This window comes from Candoia aspera, chromosome 3 (genome assembly GCF_035149785.1).
Source record: "Candoia aspera isolate rCanAsp1 chromosome 3, rCanAsp1.hap2, whole genome shotgun sequence".
Taxonomy (NCBI): domain Eukaryota; kingdom Metazoa; phylum Chordata; class Lepidosauria; order Squamata; family Boidae; genus Candoia; species Candoia aspera.
In genome coordinates, this window is record NC_086155.1 from 71,022,630 (window position 1) to 71,038,134 (window position 15,505).

General features: G+C 36.1%; 1 protein-coding gene across 1 annotated transcript in view; it reads left to right on the forward strand.

The window, feature by feature from the left end:
• Nucleotides 1-15,505, forward strand: part of SGIP1 (SH3GL interacting endocytic adaptor 1) — a 113,113-nt gene that overhangs the window by 61,072 nt on the left and 36,536 nt on the right. Inside the window, exons 16-18 of the mRNA XM_063299857.1 lie at nt 3,987-4,111; nt 5,890-6,016; nt 12,889-12,948. Coding sequence (XP_063155927.1) covers nt 3,987-4,111; nt 5,890-6,016; nt 12,889-12,948 — 312 coding nt within the window. The remainder of the gene's footprint in view (nt 1-3,986; nt 4,112-5,889; nt 6,017-12,888; nt 12,949-15,505) is intronic.

The following is a 15,505-nucleotide window of genomic DNA, read 5'->3' on the forward strand; positions in this document are numbered from 1 at the left end:
TGTTCCAGATTTTTTTTTTCTTCCTAGAGTTTCTCCCGCATGTGCAGGGTCTGCCTTTTTTTGGATCAACCAAATGTTGATCCGTTGGTTGCAAGAGGAATTGATGGACCAGCTTGTCACCCAAGCCTGCTGTTGGGAGGTGAGAGAGTGACTGGCCCAAAGACACCCAGCCGGCTTCCATGCCTAAGGCGGGACTAGAACTCTCAGTCTCCTGGTTTCTAGCCTGGAGCCTTAACCAGTAGACCAAACTGGCTCTCCATTATATATTCTAGAAGTGACTAATGGAATAGTTTAAAGCTTGCAGACTCTACCAACTGAGGGATGATGGAATGAATAACTACTGGTCTAAGCGCAAACAGTGGAGCCCTTGGTGCTCTCTGAGCTTGGTTGTTTGCTTGCAGATGTGTAAGTGCAAACATTTTTGTACAGCTTAGCATTGTAATAAGAAAACTGTTATGCAAAGTTTGAAATGCCCTAGATGGAAGAAATACCGTTTTTATTTAAACTATTTTCAAAAAATCAGAAATCAGCCTTTCAAAGTTAAATTCATCTGGGGGAAAAGACTTCTCTTATTCCTTGAACTGTTTTATTTCCCTGAAGTTTGATAGTTGATTCAGATTAAGTCGTTCTCCCTGAAAAATACAAGTTAGCCCTGGGATGAGTTGACAAAATAATTGCATTATTATCTGTTTACAGAAATCTAGGATTCATATTTAAACAAAAAAAAGCAAGTGTAAAAATAGATTGTGCATTATCTATCTGGCTTGTTATTTCCACGAGCAACTGGAACTGGAAGACTGAAGTTAATCAGGCTTTTAGCATCTCTTACAGTTTTTATATATACAGTTAAGGCAGAAATGGGTCTATAGACACAAACTCCTTCCTCTCTCAAAATTCATTTCCTGTGTAACTAAAATCAATTCTCACAATATATTTTGGGGTTGTTGTATTTTTGTTTGGGCACTTTCAAGGACACAGTTGATTGCTATTGAGGAAGTTTCTTCTTGTGTACTTACCACAACAGATTTGCACAAAGTTTTCATGTGTAGATTAAATTGGAGCAAAGGTCTGCATTTTCAGACACCAGTCCTACTAAAAATAATGCAACTTAATCCAGTGATTCTGAATTCTGCAATATATGTTAAGTACTCATAAAAAATGAATACATTTGCTTAATAATTAGAGGGAAGGAGAGGGAAATTAGATTGGATTGGATTGGATTGGATTGGATTGGATTGGATTGGATTGGATTAGATTAGATTGAGGCTGCACAACTACAAAGAACTCTGGGCAGCTTACAATTAAAGATAGGAAAGAACCATAAAGCCAAGTCAACAACAACAACAACAAAAGAACCAAGCACATCCAGAAAACATGGTGGGGTGGTGGTGGTGAACAATCATCCTAGCCCTTTGAAATGTCAGTTACCACCAAAATTATCATAACTATTGATTGGAGTTGGATCAGAAGTTTCAAAATAATGCCTTTTCTGTTGTCAGTCAAATCAATCTCAACATATTACATGGGTACTGATTTGATAGTTCTATTAAAAAGTGTCCATTCCTTGTTTTAATTTTGAGGGTGATTTCTATCCTAAATATTATATTTTAGAAAATTGAGCTATCTGAAGATTTTGTAAAAACATTTTCAACACTGTATATCATCCCTTAAATATAAAGCTCCTTTGGTGCTTCCAGAAGATAGATGTATTCTTATAAAAGTTCCATCAGTTTCATAGCATGGGTTCATCACTATACATTCCCTCTTTCTTTCATTTATCACTAATAGAGAAACCTGAGTTGTACAGCAGTACAGAATTAATATTTGTGTAATCATTTTTCAGAAATACTTTTTGTGATAGGAAGGAAGGAAGGAAGGAAGGAAGGGTAGTTTCAGAGCAAAGAATGTCCTACTCCAGCAGTATGGGATCACTAAAAAATAAACTAAATTGTCAGAGTTTTCCCAAAACCTTATCTTGGGTAAGCGAAATATTCAGAGCACGCTTAGCAAATGGGACATTATTGATGCAACAACCATTCCATAATAATTTATGGTGCTGTATTTTAAAGCTCCATCCATCTACCCTCTCCTTGCAGCTGAGTGTTTTACTGACTGCATGAAGCATGTGATCAGTCAGTGCTTATAAGTCTCACTAATACTGATAGGATAAATCAACCTCCTGACAAGAATGTCTTGTTTGACACTAAAGGGTTCACTTTAGGACTTATGAAAACCCAACAAAAATCTGATTGGTTGAATATGGACCTCCTTTCTTTATTCACTTGAAATAAACCTTTGCCATTTAAATGGGCTGTGCCAAACATTTTTAAAATGGGCTCTTTGCAAAGTATGTTACACAAGCCAAGTATTCCTCCTCAAAGTATTAAAGTGAACTCTTCCTTCTGAAGGCTGTCTTAGCTGCCTGGGTATTTGTATGCATGTACAGGCAATGCTTCTACAGAGACTGCCCACAAAGTGACATTGCACGCATGCGTACCGTACCTGCAGACAGTAAGGCAAATCCTTCCAAGCAGTTACTCCAAGCCTTCTGGAGGATGTGGCGGCTTTAACTCTTCAAGCAGGGGTGCTTCATTCACACCACACATTTGACAAAGCACCCCTTTCAAATGCTTTGCACAGCCCTATCACTTAACTATTGTCGATGTATGTACTTTTCATCTTGGGAGAAAGGGGAAATATATTGTACTATCTGCTGGAATGGATAGTATCATAAGTATATATATCCTTACAAGTTTTACGGCCCATTTTTATTGCTCCCTTTGGCAGCATAAAGAGCAACTGCATCACAACTCTTTCCTGTGGTACTCACTAATCACTGCTGTATGCTCACAGTGTATACAAGGAGTCCATGCTGTGGATTCCTCCCATGCTACAATTGTTCTAGTTTCCAGGAAGAATACTGATAGAGTACAAAGAAGGCACAGCATGAATTCTTCCAATTAAAACACACATTTGATGTCACCAATCATAAGTAATAGCTCAGATGTCATTGAAAGCCATTTGGGATATGATATTGTAGTTCTCTTAGGCCACTTTTTAAAGATACCTCATATACTTAAGTTTCAAAAAGACATTCTAGTCTGTTGGCAAAAAAAATAAAAATAAGAAATTGTACAGTAGTTGGATTTACCTTGGCATGTGACTTAATCAGTTTCAGTATTATTCTTTTATAAATGAAACAGCTTATTTAACAATTGTCAGTGGCAATGCAGAAAATTGTCTGACACTTTGGGAAAAATTACCTTGAAGGAGTAAGAATTATATCAGTTTCTTAAATACATGCATTTTTCTCCAAAGAGTGACATAAGATTTTCATGATTCTAGTCATCTGTGGATGTTTTCTGATTTGCCAGCTTTTTATACTTCTTTTTTACTTTGCCTTACCATTCACTAAGGTTGCAAATCCATTTGAACATGCAACTGAACATAGTTGGATTTATTTCTAAATAACTATGCGTAGGTCTGCACTGTATCTAGTTTCATCATTGTTACTTTCTGCAGCATCCCCTATTGTATTTTTGGAACAAGAACACTTATTAGAAGTTAATACTAAAGAAAGGAGGCAATACTTTGGAATGTTGAGTAGCCACATTTAATCTAAAATGGGTGCAGTTCAACCAGTGTTCCTTTCTAATTAAACTTCACAAGGTTTCCGCAGAAGCAAATATAGCCAAAGTATATTTATTGTCATGTACATGTGAAAATTACACTGGCACAAAAACAAAGAAATAAGCCTTTCCATTTTATGGTTACCTATCTGGTTAGCAACTTTCTGACTTTATCTGATTTCTGTCCACATATATGAATGTGCATATTTACTCAGTTACCCCTGATCTAAATCCAAAGCTGATTTTGCAGTTGTTTAGCTTGATTGACTACTCCATACTGTGGGATATTCATCAAAGGTAGGAGGGAACTGCCATGAGAACAGCTTAATACCATACTAATAATGTACATTTTTTCAGGATCATCATCACCTGCTCGCCCTGCAACCCCACTGACATCTTGCAGCAGCCCTACTCCGCCGCCACCGCCACCTAGACCCCCATCACGCCCAAAGTTACCTCCAGGAAAGCCAGGTGTTGATGTGGTATGTTTTGCTTTTTTACAAATTGCTAACTACACTGAATTAGGATGTCTTCTACCTATTATGGAGCAGCTAAATACTGTAGATATGAACAAATATCATATTAACTACTGTGGGCTGGCTTTGTTGTGAGTATGTGGTATATGAGAGTAATTAAGTAAATAAATAAAATATATTACAAATTATGGTTGCTAGGTCTCTAGCTAGATTTCTGCTTTTATTTGAAACTATACAGAAGATTATTATAATATACTGATAGATTTTTTAAAATGAAATTAAATTTAAAATTGTGGGCTAGTTTTGTTGGCTTTCATGAAGCTTTTTTCTTAGAATTCTTAATTTAGCAAGAACATCTACCAAGCATTTGTCGTGCAAAGAAGTGATAATAATTTATAGTTCTTTATTCTTCCAAGTGAATCACAGTTGCTACTGTTTGCAAACTATTTCTCCACAAGTTATTCTCATGTTTACTAAAAATATAGGATTGGATACAGACTTACTTAACAGGCTGAAAGATGGAGCTGGGATGTGACTTTTGCTAAAACATCTTCACCTATCTGTCGTGACTCCAGCCTATGATTCCTCCTTTTATAAGGAGGAGGAATAGGAAGGGATTATTAGACAGCTGATACAGAGAAGTCCAGCCCAACTAGCAATACTGATACAAAGAGTTCAGAATTCAGTACACTATAAGGTTTACTTTAGATTGCACTACTCTAACCTCTGCCCCCAGAGACACCAAAAACAAGACCACCCAGCCCTCAGGAGCATCATTGGCTTTGGGCACAGAGCTCGAGGTTAGAGAGAAAAGTCCATATCTGTGGGGAGAAGCGCATAGCGTGAGCAGGGTTTTTTATAAGTAATATATGCCCTTCAAGTAATATATATACTTGAAATTAGAACTGATAGGCATCTGAAGGCTCATAGCATTAAATCTTTGTCCAAGTACAGTTAAAACTGGAAAAAAATTCTATTACAACCAATTCTCATGGGCCCTTTCTCTGCTGGAATTCTTGATTTCCTATCTTGCCCTTTGAATCCAGTTTGTTAAGACAGAATTCTAGGGCTGAACTTAGATTGAATTAAACTGTCAGCTTGTCTTGCAAATTAACTGAAAATGCCTAGTTAATTTACAACTTGCTGAAAGCCAGCAGGTCAGGACACTATGCTCCTTTGAAAAACTGTTCTCTGACTACTGAGAGCATGGGAGATGGAGTTGAAGTCTGTGGGGGAAAGGGAAATCAGCTAACAATTTAGTCCCAGCCTCCTGTCAGGTGAGTCCTTATTACTCCCATTTACTGAATGGCAAGTCTGAATCCAGAACCTATAGATCAGGTTGGAATATGTACCTTCTGTCAGCTATTGGCCTCTCAAAAGTGGATAAAACCAGACATGATTTTGGCATTGGTTTAGGGATTTTAAGGATGGATGCAGGGTTTTACCCCTTAAGAAAGAAAAAACTCCATTGTGCTTCTTCACTTCTCCCCAGTCTTCAAAACAAAAACATTCAAAAGTGGCCCAAATCTTTGGCTTCACCCTGTTCCTGGATGAAGAGTGAGAGCTGGCAAACCAAAGATTATATTAATCAAAGATGAAACTTGCAATCAGTTGTAGTCAGGAAATGGCTGCTGAAAAATCAGAGTAAGCATCTACATAATGTGTATGGATTAATTCTTGATATTCCCCAAAATCTAAGACTATGTAGAGTTATGGATATTTTTGAGTGGGTTCACTAAGTGATTATTGTATATATTTTTAATGTTGTTTGTGTTTATCTATAGTCCAGACCTTTCAGCCCTCCAGTTCACTCATCTAGTCCTCCTCCAATAGCACCTTTAGCACGTGCTGAAAGCACCTCTTCTATTTCATCCACCAATTCCTTGAGTGCAGCTACTACTCCTACAATTGGTAACAATTTTTTTTTCTTTTGAACAATAGTTTCCATTAGCAGAATGGCTTAAATCCTTTGGTGCCTGAAACCTTTTATTTTGGTTATGTTTTCTTTGTTTCGTTGTCATGATCACGCTGAATGAAAGCAGAGAAAAACACTCTCCATAACAGAGAATTGCAACTGTGATTCTCTTTGGACCACTACATTTTTACATATCTTTATAGGATAGTAGGATCTAAAGAGGACCATATTCATATCCTGCCTGCAAATCCACTTTTTTCCCCTAGGTTATATAGACAGAACACCTAGCCAACATACAAATTACATGAAGTTCAGAAAGTTACATTTTTAATTATGTCTGAGGTTTTCCAGCAAGGAATTAGAGCAGGAGAGGAATAGATCTCAGGCAGTGTCAGATTTTTCCATTAAAAAGCTCTTAGTTAAAACTAGCATACCTTTTACCTGAAGAAACTGTTTATGGATTGAACAAGGTGCTTTCTGATACTCAGAACATGTGTATGTATAGAACTGCCATGTATATCCCTTAATATCTTGGCAATTTAACAGAGAGAGAGGGAGGAACAAAGGGAAACCAGCTTTGTATCACCCAAGTATTCTGATTTTACATTTGAAAGGGAACAGAACTTGAAAGGGCTGTTCTGTCTGTTAATGTTACCATACTGTAAGCTTCCCTGTGCCACAGGTCTATAGCATTTGCAGAAAACTAACAGCATATCAGAACATGCCCTTTTGGGTCAATACGATGGCCAGTATCCAAGAGCCTCTTTCTTGCCCCTTAGTTGTAAATCATCAAAGAAATCCTATTTCCCCTCCAAAACCAAAAAAGAAGTCTCTCATCTTGTCATCATGGTGGCATATACCTTGTCAGGCTATTTATGGATTTTGGTCTTTTTATCATGTTCTTCGACCCTGCCACCTTACTGGGAATGTAGACATTGGGCAGTGAGGAGTTGCCAGGCATTTCCTCTTTTGGCCATCTGGGGTGCCCAGTTAAAGATAACACATGGATTGCCACCATTTGCTGCCTGCAGGGAGAAACTCCTCATTTGGATAGACCATCATGACCACAGGTGGAGGAAGCCCAATCTAAGTAAAGTGCAATTCATCAGCAGTGAGCTTGTTTGTTTGGTGAAGGTTACAATCTGCTCCATGAGTTGATTGGTAGCAATGTCTGAAAGTGCCCTGTGTTAGTTTGGTAAGGTAGACAGCTTGGTTCCTTCTAGATATTTCTTGATTTTATCTCTCTTCTGTAGTTTTAATGGCAAAGGAGTATAGTATTTGTAGCTGAAAGAATCTGGAATGTGCCAGGCTTATACTTGCCCAAGAGGCTATAAAAAAAGAACAGCAGCCTGACCATTTGATAACTGTAGGAATCATTGCTAAATTAGATATAGTTATACTAAATAAATGAAGAAAATGCAATACATAATTATTCTTAATAGAGAAAGCAGGAACGAGCTATATATTGACTGTCAAAAAAGTGATGTTATGAACTATTTTTTTTTATTTTGAACTGCTGAAACTGAATAACAACAAAACTTTAAAAGCAGTTGAAAATATTTCTGATTTAACTTTCTAAGAATTTGAAATGTGGAGTTTTACTGAAAATATTATTCCTCCCTAAGTAGAAGGTAGACTGTACTTGTTAAAATCACAAATATTCTATTTATCCTTTCCTTTTGTTTTGTTTTATTCATTTTTGTTTGTTTGTTTGTTTAGTCTTTCTTGTTCCTCCTGTCCTCTTCTGCTGCTGCTTCTTTCACTTTCGTCTTCATTCTCACCTTCTTGGATCATATATTCCGATTCCCACTGCCATGCTCAATTTCGTTTGCAAACCTTTCTGTTTTAAAAATTTCTGTGTCAGATGTGGTTCATTCTGCTGCAAGTTTCAGATTTGCCCCTTGACCTGCTTCTAATTTCATCTACATTTGTGCTCTTCTGCACAACAACTTTGTGACGTTTAATTCTCATTTATTGCTAGGCTGCTTTCTTTTCTTTGCTGTTGTTTTACATACTTCTGGACCCGTTCTAGTATCAATCTAATCTGTGCTTTATCAGCATTCCTGTTCTATGCCCCTCTTACCTCAATTTTCTCTCAACTCTTTTCTAGTCTATGTGGACGGAAAAGGCATTCTAATTGTCTACCTGACTATTCTGATTGAAATCAGTCTTTCAAAATAAACCAAACTTGACAATATGAGAAATCAGAATGAACTGAAATGTTTGTATTTCTCTTTAAATGATGAATATATGATACCATGATTTCCCTTTTACAGAAAGTGTTTATCTTTTAACTCTAAAATATTATTTTATGTATTCATTTTTGTTATTAGGAAATGAATTTACTTTCAGCTAGAGCATGCATTCAATTAATAACTTGTTAAACGTTTAATTGGATGCTTCTAAATATTTGTTGCCTTTCTGAAAAATCTAAATTCAGTTTCATTTACTTCTGCCTATTATGTGTCATGTGAGATTGGGGAGATCACTTGAGGCAATTTTCTGACTTCTTTCCTAATTCTTATTTATCTCATTTGTTTTTATTTGCTGTTGGTCAATAGAATGGCAAGCATTTTATCAGTCTATATAATCATTGGAACGAATAGCAATTCATTTAATGTTGCAAACTGTGGTCTTTAATAGGCTTTGTCATCAGTGACTCAAATGCTTGTACTCTGTGTGAAGTTGAATGTTCCATGTATTAGTGCATTTTGTCAGAAATTGATGTTACTCAGTATAGTTTTTAAGGAGCATGCTGTCAAATCTTCAGATAGTGAGAGTATTTCAAAAATTAAAGTTGCAAATCAGTCTTTCAGAGATTTGTGAAACCTCTAAATTGGAATTTGTCTTGATCTGTGAAGGGTTAGTAGATTAGAAGGAAGGACCCTATTTTCCACTGAAATAATAGTTTTCCTTTACTTAACACAAACATCATTTGAAGAAAAACAGTTTGTTTGTCATATACAGTACTTTGGTGATTAGAAGTATGGCTCTGCTTATGTTTCTTTGGAATTCTATTTCTGACAGTGTGAAATATTTCAGAAAAATGTAACATAAAATGTTTTACTTTTTAAAAATATAATTAATAGTTTCTACTGACTTTGGATTGCAGCTTTTGTAGGGAAAATGAATCTTCTATATCAGAGTTAGATTCTTGGACTGTTATGAAATATGGTTACTCAACTGATTAATCTTTAAATTGTTATGTGGAGAAATGGAAAGTGCAGAAATAATTATATTTTGCATTTTTTCAAGTTTTTACTGAGTCTACCCAACTTGTAAGTTCCATACTTGAAAAAAATCCTGATTGTTCAAGCAACAATTAAAATATAATTCAAGCAATATCAGGAAAGTGTTGTCTAACAAAGAAATGTTTACAGTCTTTGTACACTTTTAAAGCTTTTCAATGGACTTGCAAACTCCAATCTTTAGTTAGTCACAATAAGTAAAAAGGTGAAGTTCTCTTAAGACCACTTCTGTTGTGTTGTTGTTTGTCTAATAATATGCAGGACCTTGATAAAGTTAAAACAAAAGCATGATTAATTAACCATGTACAATTTAGCTTAGAATAATTACTATGTTTAGTGGAACTCCTTAGGTATATTTAATGAAACCTTCTATAGAAATTAAAATTACCAAAATATAGTGGTTGTGTTTATAGTAGATTAATAGTCTTGGAGATTTTGTCAAAAATATAATGGGATATAGATAGGTTGTAGCACAAAATGATAGGAAAAATTACACAAGAAAATGGCTAAGAAATTATATTGATTCCTATTTTATCATCATTGTTGTGTTTAATGATTACTTATGTGTTATGAATAAATAGCTAAGCACTGTTTATGCTCAGAATATTAAAATAAGACTCCAACTAGATCTATTTAACACAATGTAATTTATTTTCTCAACTTCTATATTTGAAATATGTTGAATCTGTATTTCTCTTCTAGAGAGAGCCATAGGAATGATCACATTGTAGGCAAACTATTTTTAAGACTATTTTTAATGTGTTATTGAATGCAAGCATATAAGTTTTTTTTCTTTGTATTATAGCAACCTGTTTTGTCCATTTGGTATTGTTGGATGTCTGTGGCCGTGCTCAAAAAATTGTTTCATTGTTACAAATGAAGAAAACAATCATTAAATTTTCAAATTCTGTGTTCTCCCCATGCTCTCCCTGAGTAGGGACGGAGGGAAGGACCGTATTTCCCACAGGTATCCTAATTTTAACAATCTCCCTTCAATTTTTCCTATAATATTAAAAAAAAACAGGGAATTTTTCAGAATGTATTGGCTTTGGAAGAAAATAAATGGAATTTAGTCCCCTATCTTCTAAAAACAAGAGGGTATACTTACCATGCCGGTTTGAAAGCTTCATTTACCCCAAAAGCCTGTTGATTCTGTCAAAATTGCTGTCAAAATTGATATTGCAGTCTGGAAATGGATGAGATGGGATGGGCTTAGCCAATTGCATATAATGTCACAAGGTGTGCTGAATATTGTGAATGGCTTAGCATATAATGGCTTAGCATATAATTGTTTCTAGCTCAAGGCAAAAACACGATGGGCAGCTTCCATTATGGGGATGAAGTAGCAATTACTGTTGAGCCAAACTTGGTTGTACAAAGATTAGTTTGGGCCGTTCATTTGAACAATCAACGTAGGGTTCACAAGTACATGCTGGGAACTTGTCCCTTGGAGCAGGTCCCCCTGTTGCTGGGCCTTCACTACAGTAGGATCACAAACAGGCAAGTTACTCCCAATTACAGCAAAACAGATTTGGGAGGATATGCACTGGGACATAACCTTCAAATTGTAAGAATGATTGAATGAAATATAATACTTGAAAACAGAGAAATACAATTTTATTAAGGTTTTGGATAAAAATAAGTAACATATCATCAGGTATGATTGCAATAGGCAGGAGTAGATGGGAAGGGCAAGATTTTAAATTCTATGAATCTAAAAAATTGAAGGGTTTGCCAACACATTCATTTGAAATGAAGAGTAATATTAAGTAACACAGAGACTTACACTTATCAATCTTATATTATTTTCTCATATATTTTTTATTTTTTATTTATTTTCTATCCCGCCTTTATTATTTTTATAAATAACTCAAGGTGGCGAACATACCTAATACTCCTTCCTCCTCCTGTTTTCCCCACAACAACAACCCTGTGAGGTGAGTTGGGCTGAGAGAGAGTGACTGGCCCAAGGTCACCTGGCCGGCTTTCTTGCCTAAGGCAGGACTAGAACTCTCAGTCTCCTGGTTTCTAGCCCAGCACCTTAACCACTAGACCAAAATTGTTCTCTTAGTTTCTAAAGATTATCCCATAGGTTTATACTTTGCCCAAAAGAATATGGCACAGATTCCATTCATTACTTTGTCATTTCTTGTATTTGTTTTTGTGTTGGTAGTAGTATTGAATATGATTTTGATAATAAAAGAGTTACATCCATCATTTCTATGTAAGATCTTTTTTTTATTGCAATATTTGTGGATTTGGTTAATAAGGAGCTACTTAGTTTTCATTTAGAATTTGTGTTTTCATTGTTTTTCTTTTGCATTTCTTTTGCTTGTGGGTTTCGGAAGATGATGCTTATAATGACACATTGCCCATGTTTGCAAGGCACTGTGAAACACCTGCAGGTACTGTACGAGCACAGTTATTGTTGTTTTTTTTTAAAAAACTGGATTTAAAATCCAAGCCATTGTCACCTGAATGCTTTCTTCACTACCACCCTCATGGGCCTTGAGTGTCAAATGCATTAAATGCATAGCTGATATAGAGGAACTCATGCTGCACATAAAAATACAGTCTTTTGCATGATAGTTTCTCCACAATGAGTTTATGAGTGGTGACATACTGTTTGACTTACAACATTTTAATATGTCAGGAATAATAAAACGTATTAAGGACTATTATGCACAAAAAATTAATTATTATGCCCTGCTCTTCTTCCAAAGAACTCAGACAGGCAGACAGATACACACACACACACACTGTTTCCAGGAATTTCAGGGCCAGATATGCTTTAACTTTAGTAGTAGAAGTTAATTATGTACTTCCAGTAGTTATGTTCCCTGAATCCTTAAATGGTGTACATCAAAGAAACTGTTAATTTTTGACGTGTACTGTTAAAAAGTTTCTTAGTTTGGAATTTTAATAAAGTAAAAGGATGGATAAAACCATGCATGTATCCAGCATCACAGAAATTCTGCCCACCAGTTTATTAATCCCAGTTAAGCACTGCTACTAGGAAAACTCTGAGCCAGATTTTAATGTCCCCTTGGGAAGGCCATCCATTCTGAAGATCCATAATATCAGAATTACAGTATATGTTAGCTTCAAAAATTGTGCATGTATCCCCAGCAATTTCTTTAGGCTTCCCCTCGATTGATCTTTGCTTTAAGACATGTGTGCAACATTATTTGGTGCGGCATTTTCAGATGTTTCATGCTCGAAGAACTTTCCAAGATTGCAGCATCATCTTTCAAAGGGAAAGGACACATAAATGGCAAATTCCACTCAAAGCTACTGGAACTAAACTACATTAAACTGATACCAGACGTTGATATTATACCCCACCAAGTGAGAGAAAAGAGCTCAATCACCTTTTCAGCAGTTCACTGTTATCCCCCATCTAGAAGGATTCCATACTTGCTTATTTTGTTTCTTCCCAAAACAAAACAAGAACACTGTCAATTAAAATCCTCTCCAGCTTTTCTTGCACATTAACAACTTGCAGCACCTCTTCTTCCCCTGTAGTGAGATTAATAACCTGCCTTTGTGACTCACACTTATGTGCTTCTCTCTCCCTCTCCTTAACCTTTCCCATTCCGCTTCAACTCCCGGCCATACAGAGAATGAACAGCCTTCTCTCGTCTGGTTTGACAGAGGAAAGTTTTATTTGACTTTTGAAGGTAAGTAGTACATAGCATCTTGGCTTGGAACTTCAAACGTCCTTCTCCTTATTATTTAATAGAAGCCCACTGGCTTCTTCCAAGTAAAGAAACCCATTCTACTTTTCAGTATAGTTAATGCTATGGCTACTTAGGTAACAGGATAGGCTCAATCAGAATCATTATCAAATTGGGTTTATACTACCATGTCCATTCAATTGTTATAATTATTTTCATATAAAGGTAAAAAGGGAGGCTATTATACAGTTTTTTAAAAAAACCCTTCAGTTACTGATTAACAAGGAACTTGACTCTGTCAACCAGGGCTTCTAGTATGCTTTGCAAGAAATTTTGCATTTTATAGTCATTACACTATATACACAAAGATAGAATTTTTTTATTACTACTTGTAGAATTTTCTCTGCCATCTTACTGAAAATCTCCCAGTTAATAAAATATTTCAGAATAATATGAATGTGTGTGTGTGTGTGTTTCCTCAGATTCTAATGAACTGCTTGAATCGTACATTAGCATTTTTTTCAGAGTAAAATTTATAGTTTTCTTTTACTGTAATCTAAGTGTTGTTCAGTTTATAAAAATCATGTATTCCCCATCTATACTTTAGCATTGTCCAATGAGTCTCATCATTTTAATCTATGTATGACTTTTTCCAGCTTTGCTATTAATGAGATTTACATCTTGCCTATAATGAATGTTTCATTTCATGAACCTATTTCTTTTTGTTGTAGCTGGAACAGGAATCATCTAACTTTAATCTATGACATCTTGTATTTATATATTTATCATATCCATGGGGTATATACTAGTTCTGCATACTTTCTCAATCTATACTAAAAAAAATCTTAGACAAATGTACACTGTAGGGATCCAGAATTCAACAGTCAGAATTTCAGCCATCATATTTGGTACTGGTGGGTCTCCAATTTTTTTATCTTGCAGCTCCACAAAGTCCTGCTCCAGAATGTTGGAGCTTCTCTTAGATGGCATAGAAGAAGGTGCCTGAAGGGACACTGACAAAACTACTTTCCCTTGACTGCCTGCAGAAGTTCTGTTGGATCCAATTGCTTCTTCTATGAACCTTTAGTATCAAGCCAATTAACTTTTGCAGAGGAATGTCACTTTGGTGACAAATCTTGTAATTCTTCTGTGCTTTCTTTTTAAAATTGAATTAATATATATTGGCATGGAGGAAAAACAACTCATAAGATGAATTAAATATAATATTGAGTAATTCCGTGTGTGTGCTACATCTAATTTGCCATTTGTGATGCACTTACAAGAAAAACAACTCAGTTTGATTGCTTTAGGAATCAAACATTTCTCTTTCGTCTATGCACTAAATATAACATATATGAAAAAGGGTTTTTTCCCTAGTTAATAAGCCTCTGCCTAAACTTGTCCTAAGAAATCAAGCTGATTGCAGATAGTTGTTACTTTCAGTCTTCTGACTTACAGGAAACCATCTCAGTGTTTTATTAGAGGCCTAGACATAGTACCATCCTCCTGCCGACCTAGCAGTTCGAAAACATACAAATGTGAGTAGATTAATAGGTACTGCTTCGGCGGGCAGGTAACGGCTGTCATGAGTAAGGATGGCGAGCAGGGGGCTCCCATCCAGGCTGTAAAGCGCATGCGTAGCACTGAGGAATTAGGTAGCCATTCCAAGAGACACAGATCGGGCCCGCCTTAAGTTTTGGGGTTTATATGTCTGGGTTTTTCCCACGTTTCTTCAGTTTGTTAGGATTTTCCTGTTATGTAGCAGCAATAAAACACTAGAGACCTGTTCCTTGTCTCAGCGTGGTTCCTGGCTGTTAGGACAACGGCGTTCCGTTTAGTCATGCCGGCCACATGACCACGGAAGTGTCTACGGACAAACACCGGCTCTTCGGCTTTGAAATGGAGATGAGCACCGCCCCCAGAGTCGGACACGACTGGACTAAATGTCAAGGGAAATCTTTGCCTTTACCTTTACTAGACATAGTACAGCTATTCTAACCATAAATGTCATATCCCTTCTGTGATCAGTAGTTTATATGGTTGGAAACCATTCAGAATAAAGTGATTGTGCTGATCTAGAAAACCCTATGGAACAGGAATTTTAATTGCCTAATGCATGCATTTCTTCCAATCACTCAGACATTGAGTCAATCTGCACCCATATCCTTGCTTCCTGTCATATTGTCCCCTACCTAACTTTAAAATGGTCATATTCTCATTTTGTTTTAGCAGATGTTCAAGGCTTCAGCCTTTAAGATAGAGGCAGAGGCAGATTGGTGGATATGGTACAGTGTTCCATGTGTTCACTTTACAGCAGATCTCACTCTAAAAATTTGTTCCTGTGCTTGCATATGCATGGTTGATCCTTTGAGAGTGTTTCAAAGTTTTGCAAATTAGAGTATTTCCAAGTATCCATATTTGCCTCCTTACTTATCTTCCATTATGTTTAATAATTCATGCTGGTGGTGGTTGCAGGCAATCTCAGATTTTTATATTTTTTCTACTAGGGACTGGGGCTAAAGTTTCTAACAGGAATTTGCAATGCATATACCATCATTAA